General features: G+C 41.3%; 1 protein-coding gene across 1 annotated transcript in view; it reads right to left on the bottom strand.

Moving 5' to 3' along the window:
* TPCN1 (two pore segment channel 1) overlaps positions 1-25,638 on the bottom strand; it is a 56,575-nt gene that overhangs the window by 14,420 nt on the left and 16,517 nt on the right. The window contains exons 3-16 of the mRNA XM_018561743.1: positions 18,416-18,592; positions 17,921-18,034; positions 17,660-17,790; positions 16,041-16,129; positions 15,374-15,408; positions 12,182-12,240; positions 11,998-12,097; positions 10,710-10,826; positions 8,231-8,355; positions 7,403-7,451; positions 6,420-6,483; positions 5,013-5,057; positions 3,889-3,945; positions 1,879-1,932 (exon numbers count right to left, since the gene is read on the bottom strand). Coding sequence (XP_018417245.1) covers positions 1,879-1,932; positions 3,889-3,945; positions 5,013-5,057; positions 6,420-6,483; positions 7,403-7,451; positions 8,231-8,355; positions 10,710-10,826; positions 11,998-12,097; positions 12,182-12,240; positions 15,374-15,408; positions 16,041-16,129; positions 17,660-17,790; positions 17,921-18,034; positions 18,416-18,592 — 1,216 coding nt within the window. The remainder of the gene's footprint in view (positions 1-1,878; positions 1,933-3,888; positions 3,946-5,012; positions 5,058-6,419; positions 6,484-7,402; positions 7,452-8,230; positions 8,356-10,709; positions 10,827-11,997; positions 12,098-12,181; positions 12,241-15,373; positions 15,409-16,040; positions 16,130-17,659; positions 17,791-17,920; positions 18,035-18,415; positions 18,593-25,638) is intronic.

Here is a 25,638-nt window from a genome sequence, read left to right as displayed (position 1 = left end):
TTTCCTTGTTACACATACAGGTTCTGCTACTTGCTTGATAGTGGTTGACAATAGTTGTGATTTAGGCTGCCCACAGAACAATTCTCTCCCCAAGAATGATGGGTAGGTAGACATCCATGATTTGTACTACTAAGACAAACTACTATTGATAGTGCAGACTTACAGTTACTCACTTTCAGTCTAGCAGTCAGGACTGACTAAAACATTTGGTTAATCAGGGAGTTCAAAGTAACCATTATCATCAGAAGAGAAAAAAAAAAAAGCAGACTGGTTGGACAAATACACCATGTCTAATGCCAAATAATGATTAGTCAGACAATTCAAGTCAGGAACATTTCCCCCGGCTCCGCAGGCACAAGTATATACGATCAGGGAAGCTGAAAACTGATATCTGCATCTGTGTCTAAGTTTCTGATCATAACATAAGGTTTATGCTAGGCATAAGTGCTTACATAAGATATCAATATCCACTAGAAGAAGAATCTAGAACCCTGTGTATGTAATAGCCACGGTATATGATGGTACATGAAGCATGAAAAGATTTAACAGTCACATTAAACATGACTTCAAGGCAAACGTAGATTGTGGTAATACTATACACTGGAGCGTCTCTTGATTTTTGTATTATATTCCTTTAATCATTAATCACATTAAGGGTGCTTTTACCACATCTGCATCTGACAAAAAAATGACACTATAATGGTACAGGGTGTGTTTTAATGTAATTATTTTTATGTTTTTAAACTGTTGGTTTATATCTAAATGTTTTACAATATGTATACAGTCTGTGTTTTTTTTTTTTTAATATTCAATTTTTATTGATATTTGAAAAACATTATACACACATACATATAAAGTACAAACCATCCAGTCCAGATATCATTAGGTACTCACTACACTTATAATGCAGCCCATAGTTGTAAAAGGCTATTTCCATCTATGACTAGACTATTACAAGACATGAAAAACATATACCAGGTAAACCCCAGCAATTAGAGAAATAGAAAAAGGGAAAGAAAAAGCCAGAAAGCAGTGAGAAGAGTCGATGGTGTTTTGGGTGCCTCTGCTTTCCTGGTTCTTCTCCCCATCTTTATGACGGTTGAGAGTGCCGTCAGACTGGTTTGGGATGTTAAATTTGCGGGTGGTTATGCCGGAGCTCTAGTTAGACACGTCTGAGCGCCATCAGGTCCTGGACACGCCCCTACAGTCTGTGTTTTACACATAACCACTAAATACGTGACAAAGCATCCCTTGAGCACTAGGAGTTAGTTAAAAAGATAACACAGCAGAAACCTCCCCCTTTCAGGCAGACTGGATCTTTCTGAAACCTAAAGCTGGCCATACCCAAATCAAATCTCAGCTGTTTCCTGCTCAATCAGCTTACATCAGCAGAGCATTGATGGGAAATCTCATGAGATCTCAGGGAAAGGCATTTTCCTTCCCTGAGATGATGTGCATGGTCACATCAGAGACAGAGATCCAGGAAGTAAAGTGAGAGTTAGTAACCTGCCCTTAGTTAAAATGGGCACTGTGAGAAGAATGGGAAAGAAAAGAGAAATAAGGTATGCAAAGAATAGAAAGCCGGAGCTTATCTAGAAGTATTTGTCTGTAGATTGTCATTAATAAACATTTCTAAAGGGGTGTTTGTTGTTATTTTAAGGATGGGGCAAAGTTCCTCTTTAAGTGGATATGTGTATCTGGGCATGTGTATAATTGCATTTAACCACTGTGTAGTTAGGTATGATTCCAAGAGATCTCAAATGTAGCACATGAACTTCTTCATAACCCATGGGCCTGATCAGATGCCCTTTAATCTAGAGGCCACCTCTGACCTACAGGTTCAAAACTGGAGAGAGGTTTGAATGTTCTGGGACTTACTAGTAAGGAAAACAATGTAGCTCCATGGAACGCCTTGAGGAAAGAAGTTCCCACCTATAAAAGATTTTAGTAAAAACAATTGTATGTTTAAGGCATACAGAAAATAGACAAATGTTGTTTTTAGTATAAGGAGAATACATAAATACAGTAAATTACCTAGATGTTCTGCTTATTTGGTAAACAAAAACAATACAGAATACTTCCTGAGTATTCTCAAATCTTTTTTGCAATAACACAGAGACTGGTGGAGTGATAGATCCAAAACATTTATGTCCTTTTTTTTACGTGTGCCTTAACTGAAAAAGTGAAGATTTGCTATGTTATAAGAGACATCTAGGGATGTTACAGCGCATCTAAACCCAAAAACAAGAATGGAACATATTGCAGCTTACCAGTCCTTAACTATAGTGGCTGCATGAATTTTCTTTAGTCAGGCTTTATTTCTCTATATGTTTTTACCTTATAATCCCCCCAATAACACACTTCCTATGCTAGGGTGGCAACGCTAACGCGTTGGGTTGTATTTATGGAGGAGCAGCTTTGTCACTCTGGGCTGCACTCCTGATTTGGACCACAAACCCCTCTTCTCATGTCCGTTACATAGTGGGAAGAGGTCTTGTAGTTCACAACAGTAAAGATGGCCATACACTAGTAGATTTCCGTACAAAAGATCTTCCTTTACCATGAAAAGATCTTCCTTTACCACCTGATAATGCCATCAGAGACTTGACGAATTTCAAACTAAATTTTGTTGTATTTTAACACGATTTTGGAATGAATGGAGTTTCCCCGAACGAAAACCACATTCACTATTAGAATTTTGTCCATTTTAGAAATATTTCCATCCTGGTCCTTCGACTTTTTTCGTCACTATGGTCGAAATTGATGATCGATTTGACCCCATGAAGTAATAGAAATTTGAAAGCAAGATCTTTCATACTAAAATTCTTACGAAAACCTACTAGTGTATGGTTGTCTTTAGCCGAGAAATCTGATAACATTGCTTGAGATTTCTGTATACAAGAAGTTACAATGACACTGGATTTCAGAATCAACAGGTATATTTCTGTACTTGCAGACAATGTACTTCGCCTGAAAAAGTTAATGCAGTCGCCACATTTATGGACTAATAATCTACAATATATTAAAGTTGAACTTTAACCAAAAGCACAAACGTTTGCAAGCAGGCAGTCTTTTTATTGCAGAAAGGACATACTATGTCTCTACTGCAATAAAAGATTCTGTGTACTTTCACAGCATGCCTTTGTGCCAGGATGAATCAACTACTATGTGCATGCACGGGAGTTACGCCATACAGAACCCAATCACGATGGCTTAAGATATTGAACCTGGAGGAAGACCTGGTGCTGGTGAGGGAGCTAGTGGCCCTCACATCACTGATGTGGAGAGGAGTATAGTTGGCTTTAGTTTAGCTTTAAGTTTTTGTTGGGTTAAGCATTTGCATCTAAACAGTGCCCTGAAATATTTACCCTTTTCCTTGAGTTCCTCCAGAAAATTAGCACTTCCTGTGCCTATAGCCTCATAGCTCTGCAAGGTGAGATCATCGGAGGCACTGCTAACTCTGAAATTTGGTGATGTCACCACTGCACTGCTTGCTAGAGAAGAAGCTGTAGACCTGCATCACCCTACTTCTGCTTCATCAATTTTGTGAATCTGTGCTTTCTGCACCTCTCCTGCTGCTTCTTGAATATTACCCCACCAGTCAACAGGGGGATCAGCACTGACAGGAGAAAGCAAAGTGCCTCTACTAAGATGGCCTATCCACAGAGAGATAGAGTGCAGAACAAGGCATAGTAAGTTAGTAATAAAGAACTGATCAGCAGCAGGGAAACCACAGGCACTATTATTGACTAGCACTTTGTCTCTCTTGTCTTTTTTTGGTCAAAGCTTTCATAGTTAAGGTTTTAAATGGAAAGCTCAGTACATATAATACTGGACATCAAATTATTCTAATGGTAAATAGTTGTCAGATGAATATGCTGAACATACCTTTCACCATAAATGTCTCAATCAAAATCCAGAATCCATTTATAGCAACTACAACATCTGAAAAGTGAAGGAAAAGAGAAGGTTATAATGTGACAGTTTAGGATCCGCAAAAAAACTTTTGGAATGCAGTTCCTTCATAACCACCACTGCACTGACTTGCAATTCACTGACTATGTAATGGAGCACATATCATACTTTCTCCACTGACCACCACTACGTCAAAACACTCCTTCACCGAATGCCACTGCACTCATTGCACTCCTTTACTGACTGACACTGCACCATTCCACTTCCGTATTGACCACCACGGCACCCAAATACATTTCCACCAACTGCCACTGCACTAATGCACGTCTCTACAGACTGCCTATGTAATGGAGCACAGAGCATAGTTCTCCAATCACTAAAACTGCACCCAATCCCTCCTACACTGACCGACACTGCATTAAATCCCTTCTACACTGATCGTCACTGCACCCATTGAACTCTTTACTAAGTCCAACTATAAAAGTGCACTTTTCCACTGACCAGCACTGTATCTTCTCCACTGTAGAAAAGCACTTCTGCACAGACTACAACTGTACCAACAAACTTCTTCACTGACCACCATATCAATCGTGCACTTCTCCACTGACCGCTAATATAACAGTGAGTGCACTCAGCATACTTGTCAACTGACTAACACTGTACCAAAGCTGTTCTCCACTTACCGTCGCTGTACTGACATACCAACTGACTGCAGCCAATGTAATGGTGCATTTCTCCACTGACCTCCGCCAATGTAACCGTACACAATGCACCACAAACTGCTACACTATGTACCCTGTGCAATACTACACAGTATGCTGAACTCGCTCCACTTTATTGCTAAACAATGCTACAATTATAATTTTTTTCCAAAATGTGGTATTTCATTTCATTCAACAAACCTGCACACTTTTGCATTTGTCATGTACTGTAATGGAAAAGTAGCAAACAAACCAGCCCACAAAAAAAGACAAAACAGCAACTAATCAAAACAGTGCATTTACATATGCAGTAAATAAGAAATACCGTTATTTCCTGGCAGGAGACATTAGTAGTACTATCCAGAAACATGAATGAGGTCAAATTGTTATACTCACATACAGAATACTGGAATGCTCTTGAATTTGCCAAGACATTAATGCCTACACGAGAAAGAAACAATACATTTAATTGGCTGCAGTCAGTTGGTATTTCAGTCAGAAACATCATGTCATTTGGCATGGGAAATATCATGTTACAGGGTTATGTAATATTCCACTCTGTCCCCCTCTACCAGGAATAGTGCCAACCATTAAAATGTGACACAGATCATACTTCAGGTTCTGCATTACCAAAGGAATTTTGACTTTCACCAACACATAGCCTCTACCAGCTTCTACAAGTAACGTATGATCAGAGGCGGCTCTTTAATTAGGCGAGTTAGGCGGCCGCTTAAGGCCTCGCACTCATGAGGGCCTCGCGGCTGACTAACTCACCCTATCCACAGCAGAGCTAAATGAACTCACGGCACCCGTGTCCAGCCCGCACGGCTGCTGCTAGTGCAGGCAGGATGGGGAGAGATGCATCCCTTAGCTGGTCTGAGTTCTACCGTGCAATGGTTCTGGTCTGAGGTCTTCAGTTCATTAGTGTTGGTCAGAGGTCTGCTGTGCAATGGCTCTACAGTGTTTTGGTGCTGGTCAGAGGTCTTTTTCCTGGCTGTCTCTCTTTTTTTTCTGCTGGCTGTCCCTTCTCCCTCTCTCTCCTCCCAAAAAAATATTGCCATGCAGCGCTAGAGTGTTTGGGTTTCGCTTAAAGAAAAGGTGGCAATATGGGGCTAGCATAAGGCTGCATAGGCAGCCACCTGAGGGCACCCAGTTGGGCTTTTTTCATGATGGGTGTAGGTGGGGGCCTCACATTTGAGTTTCGCCTAAGGCCTCACAAAGTCTAGAGCCGCCTCTGCGTATGATGCATAAAATGAAAGTAGTTTGTGCCACGCCAATGGGGCATATAATTGTTATTAGCATTATTAGTAGATGAGAGTTTATATAGATTGTTTTCCTATACCATTTTCTATAGTCATTCTATATTTGTTCCTATATTGCCATCCAGTGGCCTTTTGTGGTAGTGTATTTATTTTTCAATGTTGCCTTTCTTGATATCCCTGGGGTCGATGACACAGTTCCTTTTTATGTAAGCCCCACCCTTCTTCCTGAGGGCAGTACTTCCTGTGTCATGGCCACAGCTAACAGGCCACATGTAACTAGGACACATGTACTCTACATAGTACGCTAGAAAAGGCATCATTTTTTGACCGCACAATACTGAAACCATTTAATCTGCTGTTCCTATCATCTGCTGTAACCCTGTTAAAAATAAAGCACCTCTTTTGGATGAAACGGTATTGGTGAGTTCAGCTATCTGACAAGGATTGTCCGCAGTGAGTATATCTGCTTATACAGGCCAGGCATAGGAGGTCTCAGCAAGGGATATATCGCTATCACAACAATCAGAATATAGTTATTCACCTTTAAATATGAGAAGGGCTGTAGGAGGAAGGTCATCAAACCAATGTTCACGAATACGCTGTACCTGCCAAGGAAAAGGTTCAAGCATGAATGGACACTAACTAGCAAGATGTTAACAAATATGTCACATAGGTCATACAGCCAACATTTTTGGGTCATGCATGGTCTCTTCCTCAAGGCAATACAGAGACCGAACCAGCAACACAAAATGTGATACTTTACTGGCAACTGCACTAAAAGTAAATATGTCAAATTTGCTTAGTTGTTGGCAAGTTGAATTATGTGCTGGCTTTTTATAACACTTTTGCACTCCAGTGGCAAGATATCACCATCCAGTTTCTCACTTCACCTTAGACGCATATGTTTTCCCCAATAGATTTACCAATTGGCAGAAAGAACAAATGACACAGGAGTGGAGCTGTGACTGAGCGACACCACTGTGTGAATCTTTTGTAAGATTTAAAAAGGATACCCTTTGAAGTGGAACTACCTCCGCACTGGAAGGGTTAACTGCTCCTTTTTTTCTCAGGGCAAAAAAAAAAAAAGAAGAAGAAATACTCACCCTAACCTCGGTCCTGCAGCAGTGACTGCTCACCTCTCTTCCTCTCTGCTCTGGCTATGGAATGTCCCTCAGCGTCTTCATGTCTAATAGACCTGTATTTGATGTGATGATTTCATGGGCCTTTAGGCCGCCGGAGCCCGGCGGAAGAAGAGGCAGTGGGACCGGTTTAGCAGCCAGGTGGGACTAAGGATGAGGCGAGTATTTCTTCTTTAGTTTCAGCCCCCTAGACAAAATGAGCAGTTAACCCTTGCAGTGTGAGGGTAGCACCACTGTAAGGGTTAACTTTTCAAAACCCTGCAGTTCTACTTAACGAAGCCAGAGTATGATTTAACTCAGCAATGTATACCACAAAATATAAATAAATGAATAAGGTGTAGCTAACCGTTAAAGGGTAAGTCAGATGGAAAGGGATACTACTTACCTTCCACTTCAGGTCCACCACTTCAAAGAAATGGTAAAAGTCTTTTAACCTGCAAGACAAAAGCTCCATGAAACTACTCCATGAGTAAGCAGGCTATGAAAGACATATAATATGTTTGAAGATTTAATTGAACTTCTGTCAGGGTTTTCTTACTGTCTGTGTCCTTGTTGGGGAGGTTCACCCTCTCTATTTGTCTGGGTGATTATTGTCACAGGAATTCAAAGTGAGAGAAAATTCTAAACTTGGAGCTGTCACCAGAACAGGAATAGAGGGGACATTTTTCAATTGGAACACTTGTTCTGCTGACTAAGAGGGGATTTCCCTCACTTTAAGGATATTTCTTCTCACTTCCTGCTCTGTCTGAGAACAGGAAGTAAACGGAAATCTCCCTTGCACAGATTGCAAGAAAAAACCAAACAAAACTGAAAATAATGTTTTTTCTTCTAATTCTTGAGGAATGTTCGCTGTTACCATTTTCCAAAACGTGCCTGTTTCCAGAATATTTTGCTATCATCTCTTTTTAGAAATGTTCAGTTGAAAATGCTATTTTTGGAAACATTTTTTATATGTATAACTTGGAAAATGTTACAAGACTAATACTTTGATCTGGCAAATTCAAACTTTTCCCATTATTTTCTATAAAGACCTATGCTGTTGAGATTTGTTGTACATTTAACTCATATTAACCTAGTTTCTACATCCACATTCACTAGGAAGATTTGTAAATCCAGCAAACAAAGACTAATCAGGAAATATGTCAATCATGGGTATTTACTCCTTTTTTGAGCTAAACTGTACTCTCTTGATAAAACTGTAGACAAAAGTTACCGGAGATTGTCTGTGCTGCTCTGTTTCAAGGCTCTGAAGCAAAGGTATCGATCACGAGTCGACATGCGGGGCTTGTAGTACCTCATCATGCCATCAAAATTCCGGAAAGAGATTCCTGGGGGCCCCTACAATAACATGTAGTACAGTAAGTTAATTGCAGACACCAAAAGTAAAATACAGATTGATTCCAAGAAGGTTAGTATTGCAATTGGTTTTAAGGTTAAGTGCTTGTCTGACATCACTGTCAATGTGACCTTGAGGGAAAGTTGTCCATAATATAAGCTTGCTTTCTTTCAGCCTAGCAAAAAAGGAGACAAGATGAAAGGCTTTCTGTGACCTCAGAAACAGGCAGACTGTGCTTTGGCCCACTCCACAGGACTGCTAGCACTCCTATAAATACTCAGTGGAGAAGGCAGCATGTCTTCTCTCTTTGCTTGATGGACGGTCACTGCTGGATATAACTTCTGTACATGTGCGATAGTTTCCTTATCCCAGCACCCAGCTCAATTCTCGGCATCTTATACATGCCCAGAGTGGACTAAGAGTGTACACTGCACCATGTATGGACCACAGGCAGTGTGCACCATACAAGAAATTGCCAGGAGAAAGAGTTTCTTGGCAGAAGAACCTACAAAGTCTCTTCTAACAAAAAACTCAAGTCATTTTTCTTTTTTAGACTTACGTTCTACTTTAAATGCTATTGAAGAGCAATGGAACTTTGGAGGTTGAGCCCAAGTCACCAATATTGCCTATGATCTCCCTGCAATAGATAGTTTCCCCAATACCGATTTACCATGCCTTGTTTCACAGTGTGTTTCTCTGTTCAGACGGCCATCTTGGTTGAGGTAGGGCTTTACTTCCTCATATTAGAACCTCCAGCAAGAATCGTGAGAAGCACAGTAGTGACATCACCAAATCTCAATCTAAATCTCCCGAGACCAGCAGCAATGCCTTGAATCTCACACTCCACATACACATATATGAGGCTGTAGACGCCAGGTGTGCCTAGGCATACTTGCATACCTGGAGCTGCACTGCTATTTTTTAGGAGGAATTCATGGCAAAGGGTCATTTTCCAGGTACTGCTTAGGCAAATCAACATTTCTAAATAATCCCTATAACATGGAAAATCTTCACTTTTTCAGTTCTGTTCTACTTTAAAAAGCACCCTAATTTCTAAAAATAATATTAAGGGTGTTTTTTAGCCCACATTTCAGATGCAAAGACTTGGTTCAAGGTTTTAAAGTATCATTTTTTTAATTCTCTCTTGTCTTAGCTTCTTATTGTTTTCCTCTTTAAGCCCTGCTGAACTGGAAGCAGATCTCTGAAACGCTGATTTTTATTTTTTTTAATCTGTGAAAAATTATTCTTCAACTTTTACACACGACTGAGAATGTAAATCTTTGATTCTTCTGGATCCCCTGGTGCCCTAACTTTTCTTTTATACTGTAAATGTATGTGTCATGAATATACTGTTTCATAAAAAGATATTTTCACAATAGAAGAAAACAATAAGGAACCATTCAAACCAATGCAAACCTGCTGCAGAATGCATGGTAACTCAAGCGTAAATAAACCGTAGAGGCTGTCTATACACAGATAAATTGTTCTAGTATACCAGTGGTTCTCAACCTGTGTAACCTCAGGACCCACATTTGTCCTTGGTCATCAAGTCACGACCCAAGTCGCACTGCAATGGAATGCACGAAATTAGGGTACACACTACCAAAAAATTTTTAAGATCCACCCAGTCTCCCTTCCTTACGAGAACTGGATTGGATCCTCATCCTGGGGTCCAGTTTGGGCTGCTGTACTGTGATGGAGCTCCATCCATATGTGCATTGCTTCTACAGCTCCCTTGCATGCCCTGTAGAGGTGCCAGGAGCCAGAATGTGATGTCACTTCGGTCCAGGCACCTCTACAGGACACATTAGGGAGCTGTAAGCAAGGCACGTATGGATGGAGCTCCCTCACGGCCATACCCCCAATCCCATTCCACCTCAAGCTGACACTCGGCACCGAGCAGCATATTTTAAATGGCTGCTTGGCGAGAGACCTGACAGTGCTGCGCTAGGGGGAGGCAGAGGAGCCTCTACCCTAAAAAAGTGGAAAGCATGTGGCGACCCACTGAACATGAGGTCGCGACCCACTTTTTGGTCACGACCCACCAGTTGAGAACCAAGGTACTATACTATTCTTTCTAAAACAAGTCACCCAACAGATGAAAAAATGTGTTTGGATTATGAATTGCAAAGTGTATTCAGGTATTATTGTCCTCTACTTATGGCATAGACCTGGAAATTTTACTTCACTGCCTATGACAAGATCCAGGATTCAGATGTGTAAAGAGAAAGCTCTTGTAGATGCCAAGCTTCGTGCATTCTTATACATTTCTAAATAAATGCATTACATTTGTTTTTTTTAGTAAATTAGTTAAATCATTTTTTTATTCTAATCACTTGGAATTCTTTCTTTATACCTGTGGATTAACCAGTAGCTGGTAGCTGTGCTGAGTGGCTGCACGCTTGTGCAAAAGCAGAGACTTGAACTTCTTTTTCTCTATTTCATTGAATGTATCAAACACAACCGCCAAAAGCTGAGGAGGAGAAAATTAGAATGTGAATCATACACCATTACCTTATAACTTCTAAAATCAAAGCCAGCTGCCATACCACAGTATCAAATGAAGTAATTTACAGTCTAGGAAATTCCACATAGTTTAGTGGTAATCATTTAACAGTATAAAAGGCAGTGAGTACAAGATAATATGACATGACACAGTTAGGCATACACTAGATTTTGCATGGAAAAAAAGCTTCAGTGCCTCACACAAAAACATATCTTGTTTAACAGAAAAAAAATATTTATTGAATGCCAAGCCATAAAAAGAACATACTCCAAGAAGTGTTCCTGTTGTATCATACTTAACCCGTCAGATATTTTAAATAACTCAAGGAAAATGTTCTTGACCCTGCAGTGGGGCTACCCCCGCACTTTGAGTCCCAAGCCTGTCTACTCCCCTGCTGCAGCATTTAAATCTTCCTCAGCATCCTCACGTCTATACAGTGTATAGGCGTGATGGTTTATGGGACTTTAGACCACTGCAGAGGACAGGGAGAGAGGCTGGAAGGGACCAGTCTAAGAACAAGCCAGCTCATAGCATCGGGTGAGTATAACTTTTGTTCTTTAACCTAGACCAAAGCGAGCAGTTAACCCTTGCAGTGCGTGGGTAGCCCCACTGCAAGGGTTAATAAAACATTTTACCGCAGCTCTTCTTTAACCAGAAGAGCCATAAAATGAGCTTCCACTAATGCTTCCGCTGGGGCAGCCATACACTTTGTAGCAACATCATGGAAAGGAAAATGAACACAACGCTACCCAGTTAGAATTACTGGCAGATCTTTGAGTCAGTCCAGGATTTAGTAAGAACCATGAACACAATAAAAGGGCAGAAACACAGCAAAGCCACTTAAACTCCCTGATGTGCTACTAAGGCTTTTCTAAAAGAAAAAAAAACAAAGTCATATGCGTTTAGACATTAGGGTTATGTTCTCCATTAAAATTATTATGAAAACAATTTTAATAATAAGTAAGCCAAATCAGTGTCATTAGAAGGAGGATAGCCCCAATATCCTTTAGTTTACTTAAAGGGAAAGTATAACAATTTGTCAGTTTTAATTGGTTTAAAATTGAAACATTGTAACATCTGTGGCAACAACAATTGGAACAATTACATTTATGAAATAGTATTGAAGGTCCATGCTTACCAAATTCATGATGAAATACAGCTCAATTGATAAGTAAACAATAAAAAAGATGCAGGACCACCGGTTGCGTGAATAAGCTGGCATCATGACATCTGGAAAACTATGACACAAAAAGGTGCATTGCCATCAGTGTGAGCGACAGGTTATATAGTATCATAACAAATAGAAGGTAAGAGGTGCTTACTTGGCAGTAGTCAGAAGAACAAATAGGCTGACAAGACTATTTTCCAGAGTGTTAAAATACTGAAAGACAAAAAGGAAATGAATGTACTCTTCCCACGCAAAACAACAGGCAATGAACAATAAAACACTTAACATATTAACTACCCCAAATTTACAAAATGAGATTTTAAATAATACAAGGTTAGTCAAATCATCCATTTTATGAACCACTTAGTAAATTATCATGATAATTAATGGTCATTACATTTCTAAAAATGTACTTAAAAGCCAACAACAATTTCAGCACTGATTGAGGTGCCCATCTTGCAAAACTAAAATACATTCCATTCGAGTCTCAAACATGTAGTATGCTTCTTTTTTTTTTGGAGCTCATCAATGCAACCTTTTTGGTGAGGCGAGGTTCACACCCAGGCGACACCTCACCCTGCGGCAATCGTGCACGATTCCACGCGGTCAGGAGTCGACAAGGTGTGAACCGATCACGCTGTGGGTGCCATTATGTTCTAATGGCACCCCAGTCGGTTGTGCGGATCGCGCGGTTTCCCGCTGCGATTCCCCCCGTGCTTCCGAACACGATCGCAGCTACTTTGCAGATGACTAAAAATCAGCCTGAGCAGACCCCATCCTCATCCGAAGAAACAAACGCCCCATCAGACACAGAATCTTCCTGAAAAGCAACAGCAGTTCAAGAAATATCAGGCATTTCATCCTCAGAAAGCACATGAGAAGGGGAGATGCAATGCTTTTTACCTTTCTGAACAGGTACAACAAGTTTTTCCAAACGTGACAAAAAAAAAAATCCCATAGTAGAAGAAAATTCACCTTTTGTAAGAAAAAGGGAAGAATCAGTTAAGGCAGTATTGGACACCGATACATTCCTTTCCAGAAACAATCTCTGCCTTACAAACAGTACAGTAATTCAGAGAAAGATTCCTCCGTTACAGTGAGCTCAGACCTCCTCTTGGAAGCAGAAATATCTGCAACACATAAAAGGTGTATTACCACAGATTTCTCAATACTACTCCCAACCGGTGTGAGGTGAGAGACACAGATGAAACGCCTATATTCTTGCCGCAGGCAGAAGACTAAGCACTTAAAGTGGCTGTATCGCTGGTAAATATGGTCCAAAAGTCACCATTGAGGGGTCTCAGCGGTGTTCAAACCGCACCGTGACAAAAAACTCACATTAAAGCATAACAGCTTATGGTGAGACAATGCACATGGCCAATGTATAAGAAAGAGAAAATAAATAAATAACCTTTCTCCATTAGGTATAATAAAACATATACATATGACTCCATGGCCCTGTTCCCTTCACCAAAACAGGAATCCCCAGATAATTGTGGCCATGACCTAATGAAACGAAGAGACGACAATGAAAGTCCGGATCACCGCAGGATGGAGCGTACGTACTGAGACCAGAAATGTCCTGCGTCCTTGCAACCAGAAAAACGTCCAGGGTTTAACTTATCCATACGATTCAACTATCAGCCTCTTTATAGTAAAAATACAACGAGGAAACAAAACAAAAAAACTAAAATAAGAAAGAAAAGGAAACATCCATTCTCCCGAGGACACCAAGTGAAACTGGCAGTTGTGAGGGGTTATGTCCTTAAATTGACAGGCTTTTAATTTTTTTTGCCTAGTGTCCATTTCTCCTGAAGGCAGCAGCATAACCCAAACTTCTCTGTGTCCCTCAATAGACGATGGAGAAAAAAAACTGGACACCAACAAATAAACCTACACCCTTCCACACTTACTTCCTACTCCATGTAACCAGGTATGTTGACTCTCCATCAGTTTTGTATGCATGCCATGGGACAGCAAAGTTCCACTAAGATCTAAGATTTCCACCTTACACATGTACACCACTCTGTAGAATAGTTTGTACAATAACACCATACACCTAACTGAATTGGGTAGAAAATGTGGATTTTAGATTACGAAAACTCTTTTTTGTTCCTATCAACATATGACTAGTCAATGAGCCAATCTGCCCCATTTTAGATAGATTTGCATCCAGGAGAGGTTTTACCTGTAGGCCAACTATTGTCCAGCCTCTAGCACCGCCGCCATGATCAACTGCACAGCTACAGTGGCAATTCTCTAAAACACTAAGCCCCAGTAGTGCATTACCGGGCACTACAACCAGGGCCAGATTCCGCACAAGGCCATGGCCTCTGGGCGGCAGGGAGTAGAGAGGCGGCACAGCTGGCATTGGCCCTTTACATTTTTTAGGAAGTTCGGCTGCCTGAGGTCCTGAGCTTGCTGGGGACCTCAGGCAGCTGTTTTTGATAGCGTCGGTCCAGCTGTACATTGCCTCCTTCTCCTTCCCAGCTCCGGCACAGCAAAGTACAGCCCCAAACCCACTAGCACAGCCCTGGAGCCCCGCACAGGCCCGGATCCCACCCGTTCAGCCCTAGAGAGCCCAGCAGCCACATACAGAGCCCTGGAGAGACTCACACGCAACCCTGCTGAGACTCACACGCAACCCTGCTGAGACTCACACGCAACCCTGCTGAGACTCACACGCAACCCTGCTGAGACTCACACGCAACCCTGCTGAGACATGTATGCATTCCTGGTGTGACCCGCATGCAGCCCTGCCGAGACCCAAACGCAGCCCTGCCGAGACCCAAATGTAGCCCCGGTGCAATCTGCACGCACCCCTTTATAATTGATGCGTAATCATGGATTGATGGGATCTATAGTCCTCTATAGCTGGTTGCCATGTTCCATTGGTGTATAATTAATGATTATACAGCGAAAGAGAGTGGCAACCGGCTATAGAAGACTACAAATCTCAGCAATCCATGATTAATGGTTGCCATTCTCCATTGGGGGGGATTGAGGAACCTGGCCTTGGGGCAGCAGAGAGAGTAAATCTGGCCCTGACTACAACACAGGTGCACTAGAGCTCCATCCCTACTGTGCAGGGGTGCCATTCAAAATGAATGCATATGTGTGAAGCTGGCCTTATTGTTAACACATCTGAGTGATTGGAGCCACACATGAACAAGTATATAGTGTATACAGCTTTAATTTCAGAACTGTAAATGTTGGCCATCCAATATATGTATGAATAAAAACATTACTAATAATATTTAAGGTAAGACTGAGATAGTTAAGGGTAGCACAGGCACTGTCATTCATTGAACTAATAGGAAAATCTTTGGAAAGGGCTAGAACTTACTGGATCAGAAGAGTTTGAAGAAAACAGGTAAAATCCTATAAAAGCCAACAGAGAATAAAAATAACTCAGGTGTTCTTATATATCAATGTCAATATGCCAAAACAATTACAGTAGTTCAAACTGAACATTAGCAAACCAGTGACCCACACAGATATATTTATGGGAGTTTTTTTACCTGCTAAGGAATTTGTATTTCTGTCCGTCTAGTTCTGCGATTTACACAGCTCTAGGACACAGCACAGCCTTGTTTGACACGGAAAGGAAACCTGATTTTTCTCATAAAAAACTTACAGTTCTTGTCCCTCCCCCAGCCTGTGATTAAACAGTGAAAGGAGAAGCAGCACATTGCAGAGCTCAACTCTATTCTCCTTGCACTGCAGGGCAACTGATTGGCTTATTGTGCTGCTTCTCCCTCCTCCATTCGGAGCTCTGCTGTACAGTTGGTTCCAAGAAACTGATACAAAATTGAGCTAACTACAGTGCTTGCATTAAAAAATACAATTAGTGATGTATTGATGAATACAGAGCTGTATTCATTTGTGTCTCTTGCATCTACCAGGAGTTCAGCTTTAAAAAGGTCTAAATAGCTTGTTTATGTCGCATATATAAGAGCCATGAATAAGCGCTCATGTCCCTACAGTCACAGATTTGTTCATTAAAAACTTACCCAGAATTGCAAAAATGACCATGAAAAATAAAAGGAGCAGCAGAATATCTATGAATGGTGGCAAAGACTGGAAAATCTGGCGCAGGTTCCTATGGAGTAATAGAAAATTCTTACATTTTCATGAACAGACAGCCAACTAAGTACTTAATTGATAAAGAAAATGCCCCTGTATAGAGATTCAGTATTATCGTACCATATAAACTGACAAGAGAGTTTTCCATTTACTGCTATATAGAATAAGCATTTGCTAACCAAATGCCACAAAAAAGCATTTTCCTTTAACTGTCCTCAATGTTTCTAATAAACAAAAAGCCGCAGTACTATTAACATACAATCTAATTTATTAGGTAATCACTATAGTATTCAAGCACAAAATAGTTGGCAATATCAATGTATGAGGGTATACTAAGAAATTGGATTTCTATTGCAGTGTTTGATTTTAAATCGTCTATATTGCCAGATAAGAGAGTCTGCAGATCTCTACATTAAATTGTCCAGACCTGCTGTGTTGGCTTTGCGTTTATTAAAAGGAGAATTATGAGGCGAGTGAAAAAATCACTCAGCCTCATAGTTCTAGCCGACGTGTGACAATGAAACTGTCACAAGTTGTCTCAATAGATCGGGAAATGAGCAAATACATACCGTCGCACGCTCACTTCTCGATCCTGTCCCTGCAAAGAGCCGTGACTGCCACTCGCGGCTCCCTGCAGGGATTCTCCCCCTCTCCTGTCCTATCCTCCGGTACTGACTGAAGGAACGGACGGGGGAGGGGGCGGGTACAGCTGGCTCTGCCTTTAGATAGGCAGAGCCAGCTGCCACTCACGCAGCTGGGCGGATCCAGACATAATTGTCGGGATCCGTCCTGGCTGCAGCGTCTCAGTATTCCGCGAGCTGTGTCTCACGGTATACTGAGCTTTGGGTGACGGGAGGAAGCTAGTTTGTGTCCTCCCGTTACCTTTAGGAGAACTATGGGGAAAAGCCCTGACCCCATAGTTCTCCTTTAATCTTCTAAACACCTGATCACACTATAGTGAAGATGCAAGTGACCAGCAGCTTAGATGACATCCCAGTAATCAGATCTTTTCCAGTATAACATATACAACTGGCCACACTACAGAGACACAACTGATGCCCAGGTCTATGGAACACACAATATGTGCACACCTTTACACTGTGAGGGGAATTTATCAAAAGCAACTGGAACTGTTTTAGCCTCTTAGATAATTTTTTTTAATATGCAAATCTGTTTAGCATGTGCGCCTGTTTTGACCAGAGCTTGCACTATGTTTCCGATTGCGCCTGTTTTGCGAAAGTTCGCAACTGTTTACATCTGCACTAGTTCTGCGGCTGTCTGAAACTGGAGCATCACCTAACAAAACAATCGCTACCTAAGAAGTCCCCACAACCACTTCTTCAAGAAGCAACAGTTAAGCTTTTTGCCTGGAGTTAAAAGTCTTCTTTCCTGGAGTCTATTTAATCTCATGTATGAACAACATTACACTAGGACCATAAATCTTGCGCAAACATATCCCAAGCGACCATATGAGAGTTCAAACACTAGCAATTGCTATGATAAATTCCCCCCTATTTGTATATGTATGTATATAACCCTTTCTCACCTTCTGACTGCCCCACAGTATCTGCAGTCCACTAAGAAAATAGGTCTCAGGGCTCTTGTTACACGCACATGGGAGGTCTGTCTTATGAGCACCACAAAAGCTTCCACAAACTGAACCAATAAAACACAACTCTGCAGAGATGCATAGACAGAAGGACATAAGTGGGTATGTCAATGTGACTTTAATTACCAATATATACAATAATGAAAATACATTATTTACTGAAGATCAAATATCGTAAATTTACAATGGCACTCAGACCTTTAGCATAGTCCTGCGGTGTCTCAAAAAAGTATGACACCCAAGCCATCTCATCTTCATACCAAGTTCAAACACCACAAAAGCCAGGGCAAGTAATTCCAGAGTAGCATGGACCTGAAATATGTAAACAGATGCAACAGGCAAGGAAGGTCATACACGAGAAGTAATCATTTTATACTAAACAAAAAGTTTATCTGATCCCAGGCATGCATCATTTGCAGTGTTGCTTCAAGGCTCTCACTGTTCAGTTGCATAATCCTCCTCTACTAATCATTTCTAAATCACTAACCTGGATCAAGCATGCATATCACAAATCCTGACTTGATGCATATGTACTCCAAGTCATTGACCCAGAAAAGTAATGCGTTCATAAGGTCCTCATGACAGCCAGGCAAATTGTATTTTCAGAAAGTCTGCAATGGTATTTCCCTCATGACATGCTTCCTTGAATTTCTCTTTAACTCGGTAACACACAAACACAAAAGTCCTACTTACATAGATGTCAAGGCGGAGAAAGGGGACAGCTGGGGCCTCACACAGAGAAAGTAGCAGCAACAGAAGCCCAGTGGTCAGTTCCAGCATGTAGAATAAATGGTTATGAGCAAAGAGGTATGCAGCAAGTGCATATGGGTCCCGGGGATGTGTGTCAAACTTGTCATTATTCTTTCCCTCCTAAGGAAATGAGGAAAAACAAATATATCAACCAGTGTTGCACCAGACATTAAACCTACACAAATGCTTTTAAATGTTAAATGCTTTTACCAAGGTGAGCAATGAAAGGCAATGGGCCTGCAATGTCTGGTACACTCTTGTACAAAGCAAATATTTCACTAAATACTGGTGTGCATTAGGATACTCAGATTAATATCACTATTAACCCCCTCTGCTTAACCATCTCAAGCTTTTCTGATCACCTCTTCTTTCAGAGATACCTGTCTGTAGATCTGAAATGACAGACTTGCAGAATGTTCAGCAGCGCTCCCCTGACTTTCAGCCCTGAGGGAGACCAGATCATATATTTATATGTCCAACCGCAATCTAATGTCTGTGGCTCACTTAGTTCTATACTCTAGTAGGGTAAAAGGAGTTCACCAGGTTTTTCCTACACATTTTTTTAGGACTGTTTTTTTCTTTATTGGCAGAGAGCTGAAGAGCCTGTAATATTATTCCAGTTTTAAAGGTAATGATACTTGTTAAATACCAACAAAAAACATTAACTTCATTCAGTTAAGAACATGTTCAGAAATATTTACTACACCTAAGTAAGCAATTTTGTTTCTTCCAGAACTAACTCAATGTTCCTGATTTTGTGCTAAGGGATCTTCATCATGATGATTATCTGAGTCACAAACAGCACAGTACTCATATATAGTTACTTCTGTTTCCAATTACGGTCTTATTTATTCATTGTTTTAACTCTGAAAAATAGCACTGCCCTTTTTTAAAAGTAACTGAAGGGGTGTTCCCAAAATAAGGATTTCCTTAAAGAAAGGTGAGAAGAGGCACCTGGAGTCCAAGAGGTTTTGGATATTTACTGGTATATGATTTTTTTGTCATAGAAGGAGATCAGGTACACCGTCTACGCGTTTCTTGGTATTGTACGACTATTTCTTCAGGAAGGTGTATGACTGGGCTTAGAGCAAATTGTTGTGGTGGCCTCCGTCACTTACACAGACTGGACTGTCACTTACACAGACCTTTTCGTATGGTTGCCTGAGACCCCTCTCAAGTGAGATCATGCAACCCAAACAATCAGTATTCCAACAAATGTGTTAACAGTATTCTGTTTGTACTTTTCTGTGGTCAGATGGAAAAAGTGCGGGCAGATCGTACTTGCGATCATCGAAAGCCCGCCCCGCTGAGGGGCGGGCTTCCGATGACTGCAAACGGGCAGTGTGCGCACACCGGCCCGTTCGGCAGTTGTCAAACAAGCAGGCCACTAAACCGCCGAGAATCGTAAGATTCTCGGCGGGGTTTTAAGCCTGCTTGTTCGACGGAAGACGTGCGACCGTACAGTAGAAACAGTCGCACGCCTTCCATACACTGTACGATTATCTTACGATCGCGGGATTTCCCACGATAATCGTACAGTGTATGGGCAACTTTAGATGGATCTCTCCTTTCTCTATTTTTTTTCTTTCTTCGATTATCCTTTTTTAGAAGAATCAACTTTCCTTTTTTATATGTAAGTTTTTATTGAGGAAAAATATCAACATATGGAAAACACAAGTACACAAAGAAAACAATAGTCATTCACAAGACCAACAAATGGCAACCAGAGGTATAGAATTAACAAAAGATGTAGGTACATCAGACAAGTCATAGGAAATCACACTGAAAGAAAAACATCCACACACAAATGTTAAGCATTGAACAGTATAAAATACAAAAATTTTAAACACATTAAATAGCACTGCCTTTTTAACCAATTTAGTTGCCACACCTGCACATCCCCTATAGACCAAAGCAATTTTTAGATCTCTGCTATAGGCCTGTTTATGCGCCAATAACTTTGTCATTACATAAGATACTTATATAATTTTTTTTTAAAGATAAACAAGGTTTTCTTTCGGTCACAATGTCTTACAAAAATTATTTTTTTAATGCAACCCATAAACAAAATATAAAACTAAATTGTTTTCTTATTTAAATCAGTGTTAAAAAACGATATTGTTACTACTGTAGATAAAAAGTATCACATTTATTCTATAATTTGTCCTCTTTAAAATTAGATTTAAAATTATGATTCTGGTACAAAGAATTGCAGTTATTTACATATTTAAAAAATTCATATTTTTAATGCAACGCTATAAAAAAAAAACAAAAAAAAAAAAAAACAGAAATTATTGGTTTTTTTAAAAACAGAAATAAAAACACACACAAAAAACCCCAGAAAAGGCTGATTAGGGTAAACTGAGGGTTCACTAGATTCTAGGCACAAGGGTAATTATAAGGTTATTGACAGTAGGAAAATGTTTGTCTTGCAGTAATTACCATACTTTCCTTTTAATTATAAAGAGTTTTAAGAAAGAACTGGGTAAGCAGAGTGAAAAACTTATTAATAATAAACTATAAAGTCCAAACAATAATAATTTGATAGTATTATTATTATAAAAATGATACAGGATTTATAATCGCACCAACAGTTTTCACAGAGGTTTTTAAATATGGAGATAGTACAGTTCCAGTACAATTGAAGACACAAGGGTTAGGAAGGTCCTGCTGGTGAGAGCTTACAATCTAAAAGGGTGAAGCAAGTCATACAAAAGATAGTAATAACTGTGAGGAGGATGATAAGTTATTGGAGGAAGTAAAAGCATGAGACAGGATAGGCTTCCATGAAGAGATTCATTTTCAGGGATCGCTTAAAGGTGGACAGAGTCGCAGATACCCAGAAAGATTAGAGTAGGGAGTTCCAGAAGATGGAAGAGGTTTTGGAGAAGTCATGGAGGCGAACATGGGAGAAGGTGATGTGGGAGCGTGGGAGCTTGGGAACAGGACATTTTGGGTCATATTTTGAGACAATGTTGGTCACGACTTTATATGTTTTTTGTATTCTGTATTTAATTAAATGAGCGAGTGGAAGGGGCGTGGCCAGCATGTGATCCCGAGCAGACGTGTGCCAGAACAGCTCCGCTCCATATACCATCCTGATACTATCCTGGTACTGATTTTCTGAGACCTACCTGGGTTCAGGCGAACCGGAACACCTCCTGATTGAGATCGCCTTCTCAGAACTGGGCTACATGAAACGCAATAAGAGCAGATCGACTCGTTCCTCGGGAGGCAGGCCTCGTGGAGTCTCGGAGGCGGTCATCTTGGCTGTGTTGGCTGAGTGCAGCAAGATGTCGGTGAGCACACAGACCGGCGGCTCGGAGGATCTGTCTCCCTCACCTATATGCTGCGCAATATTGGGAGCTGAATGCCTGGTCCGCGGGGCCGGGGGTTGTGTGGGATGCATTCAAGGCATGTATGAGAGGAGACTACATGTCCCTCCAGAAGGCAATAAAAAAGGAGGACTCAGCACGCACGGATGAACTACAAGCTGCGGAGGCGGATTGCCTCTCTAGTTATGGGCTGTCCCCCACTCCTGACACTTTTGACGCTCTTATGTCAGCTAGACGCAAGCTTAGCCTGCTAGGCATGCCTCAGGATTTTATCAAACTTAACATACTACCGCTCCTAGGTGATATGAGACAGAGACTGAAGGCGTGGGCGAACTTACCTTTGTCCCTCTTGGGGAGGATTAACCTAGTTAAAATGAAGATATTGCCCAAATTCTCATAAATTTTTCGTTATTCTCCGGTATGGTTAACTAAACCCTATTTTCATCAAATTAATCAAATTATCTCCTCCTTCCTGTGGGGGACTCAGCCCCCGAGGTATAAACTCACGACCCTTATGCGCCCCACTACCCAGGGAGGCTTGGCACTCCCGGACTTCCATAAATACTTCCTGGCTACCCAACTGGTCACGGCCAACTGGTGGCTCTCGGCTGATGTAAACAATTCCTCGGTCATGTTGGAAGCGGCCATCCTGAAATCGGTGGAGGCACTGAAGGGCCTACTATATAGAGGACCGAGAGCCCCCTACCCTCTCACTCCATCCATGCGAACTACTATCAGGGCCTGGCGCACGGGGTTGGCCTGGTGTCCTGGGGCTGCTACAGTTATCTCTCCAGACACCCCCTTGTGGAATAACCCCCAACTGCCCCACTTTTACACAATTCCGGATCCTGCTTTTTGGGCTACGCGTAAAATTAAATTAATATCGGATATAGTAGTGGCCAACTCCCTGAGGACATTCACCGAGCTAGCCAGCTGCCCCCATCCCATCCAAATTTGGCTTCCGATATCTACAGCTCTCCCACGCCTTCAGCTCTCAGTTTCCGGGAGGTAGGATTAACATAGGCAGGTCCCCCCTGGAATCACTTGCAAGTACGGAGGGACTGGTTAAACCGGCCTCTTGTCTCTATAGCACCCTGCAGACCCTGACCTTAAATTTTTAAAAAAAAAAAAAAAAATGAGCGAGTGGAAGCCAGTAGAGGGATCAGCAGAGAGGGGGGGTGGACACTGAATGATAAGTAAGGTGAAGTCTGGAAGCGTTATTCATGGAGACTGAAGAAGGAATAGCCTATGTAAAGGCAGGCCAATAGGGAGGAAGTTCTCACAAGCCAACGAGTCAAGGTTTTAGATAAGGTAGTATAATCTCTATGCAAGGAGACACAGGAGAGGGGAGATAGCATTGAAGTTGACACGGAAGGAAATCTTAGCTAAGTGTTGAGGTTGAAAGCCAGACTATAAAGTGTCGAGAAAGTTATCACTGAGGTCGCAGTTCAGACGGTTGTAGTGTAGGCATTCTAAAACTTGGTAGGTAAATTGGAGCAAGGAGATGGGTATTACGTTGTTCAGACTGGTGGGGTCCATAGAGGGTTTTTTTAAGTATGGGAGTGCCCCGTTTATGTTATAGAGGGGAGGGAAAGATACCAGCAGAAAGGAAGATCTTGAAGATGTGGGTTAGAGAGCAAAGAATAGAGCAACCAGATGACCAGAGTAATTACAAGGGAACAGGTTACGATAGAGGGTGGTTAGGTGGAAGTCAGAAAAGTTTAGCAACCTCCTCTATATTAACAGGAGTAACTCTGGGCAGAATAAAAATGAACCCTTGCAGTGGGGCTAGCCCCGCACTGGCAAGGTTTAGTGCTCATTTTGGGCTAGGGTCTAAAAGACAAAAGATACACTAACCTGTTTTTAACCATCATCTCCCCCAGGCTCTGGCGGTCTAATGACCCATGAGTCACCATGTCTAATACATTGTAGAGAGATCTACATTGTGGAGATCGCATTATGAATGGCATCTTGTTTTTGAAATAATTGGCAATGTCATGCCTGAGGGTAAACGAGTAAGTCGGTGGAGGCAGTGGGGGATAAAGTAGAGAGCTAAAAGTAGAAAGGACTGGATGAGATGTGTAAATGAGAGTGATGAAATAAGACTGTTTAGCAACATGGAGGGAGAAATTATTTATTAGGACAGGTAAATACAGTTCTAAGTATTTAGACTTAGGTTTATGTAGCGCTCACTGAAGAGAACAGCTATACTGCATATACTGAGTACATGGGAAGCAAACAACACCTTCCTGACTTTCTCCTGGTCTCTTGCTTCCCTGGCAGTGTAAGGTATTAACATAAACGGTTTCAATGGAGCTAGGAAATACGTTAAATGTATGTGTCTGTAAATTGTTTTTTGTCAGTGTAAATATGAAATATGTATGTAAAATGAAAAAAAAAATGTGACCCTGTATGTCCAAACCCCAGAATCCCACCACCCCATCCTTAAAATCTGAAGTGACCCATGTTTAAGCTTTTCTGATAGGGGAGTGTTGAAACGTCAGCCTCTTGGAGAAGGCCTCACTACTGGCCCATTCACAAAGTGCTTTGTATTTGTATCAAAGACGAGGTGTTCTGTGATTGGAGGATGAGAAGAGGGGAGAGATATGTGAAATAACTTCTCATCCTCAAATCACAGAAGGCCTTGTATTCCTTGAGAAAAATTCAAGGCATTTTGTAGATGGACAAGTAACGAGGAGGGGCGGGCATGCAACTGGAGCCCTTCACTGCTTGAGTCATATCTCTTACTCTCCACAGTCCATGATAGAGCTGCAACAATCAATTAAGTCAATTAAAATCGACGATCGAATACTTTGGCGACGTTTTCGATCGTCGGCTATTGATTGATTAGCCTGTTCGGGGCTCCACACACGGCCTGAGCCGCACGTCACACGCTGTCGTAGATCTCTCCCATTCATTCATAATTGAGGATATAGGATATATCATGTCCTCAATTATCTACAAACACTCAGCAATCACTGATCACTGTAGAGGGCTACAAATCCCAGCAATAGTACACTGTAGTAGTATAACTACACTGTAGTGTACTATTGCTGTGATTTGTTGTATTCCTCTAAAGCTGCTGGTATTCTGCATTGCGCGCTTTATAATGTACTATATATTGCACAGCACACTTTTTTTTACTTCCACCGCTCCAAGCTTGCTCCCGTGATGGACTACAATCTCAATACAAACTAGTAGTCCATCACTGGAGCCTTTTTCTTTTTTTTTATCCGATTAATCGAACTTAATAAATCGGCAAACTAATCAATTTTGAAAATAATCGTTAGCTGCAGCCCGAGTCCATGACAATCAAGTGTTTTATGTGTAGGAGCTGGCATGCTGCAAGGTAAGATTATTATACTTTGCAGCAACCCTCCACACATAACTTACACACCTAGTGTGGTTTGTAAATAACCCATTCATATTAGCAGAGGATAATTGTAAATCTATTGTTCAGTGCACTCTATATGTAGCATATATAAACAGAAGAAAAAAAATGCTAAAACAGCGGTTTAAAACTTACCTTTTTTTCTTTGCTCGCTCCCGCCCGAGAAAATGAAACTGTTCGGGCGGCCGCAAAGCATTTTGGGGTGGGCGCATGCGCAGTTTGGATTCTTGGCCGGGAGACGAGCAGAGATGCAAGGTAAATGTATGGACGCGTGCACCCGCATGCAGACACCGCTGGATCGGAGAGACAGAGCAGTCAGCGCTGGATGGGAGAGCCGCCGCACCGCTGGACAGATTAAAATATCAGGAAAGAAAGAAGAAAGAAGAAAGAAGAAAGAAGAAAGAAGAAGAGACATCATTTAAGGTAAGTGCTAACATTAA

This window comes from Nanorana parkeri, unplaced genomic scaffold, assembly GCF_000935625.1.
Source record: "Nanorana parkeri isolate BGI_ZX_2015 unplaced genomic scaffold, ASM93562v1 scaffold540, whole genome shotgun sequence".
Lineage (NCBI taxonomy): Eukaryota > Metazoa > Chordata > Amphibia > Anura > Dicroglossidae > Nanorana > Nanorana parkeri.
This window is presented reverse-complemented; position numbering and strand designations above follow the sequence as displayed.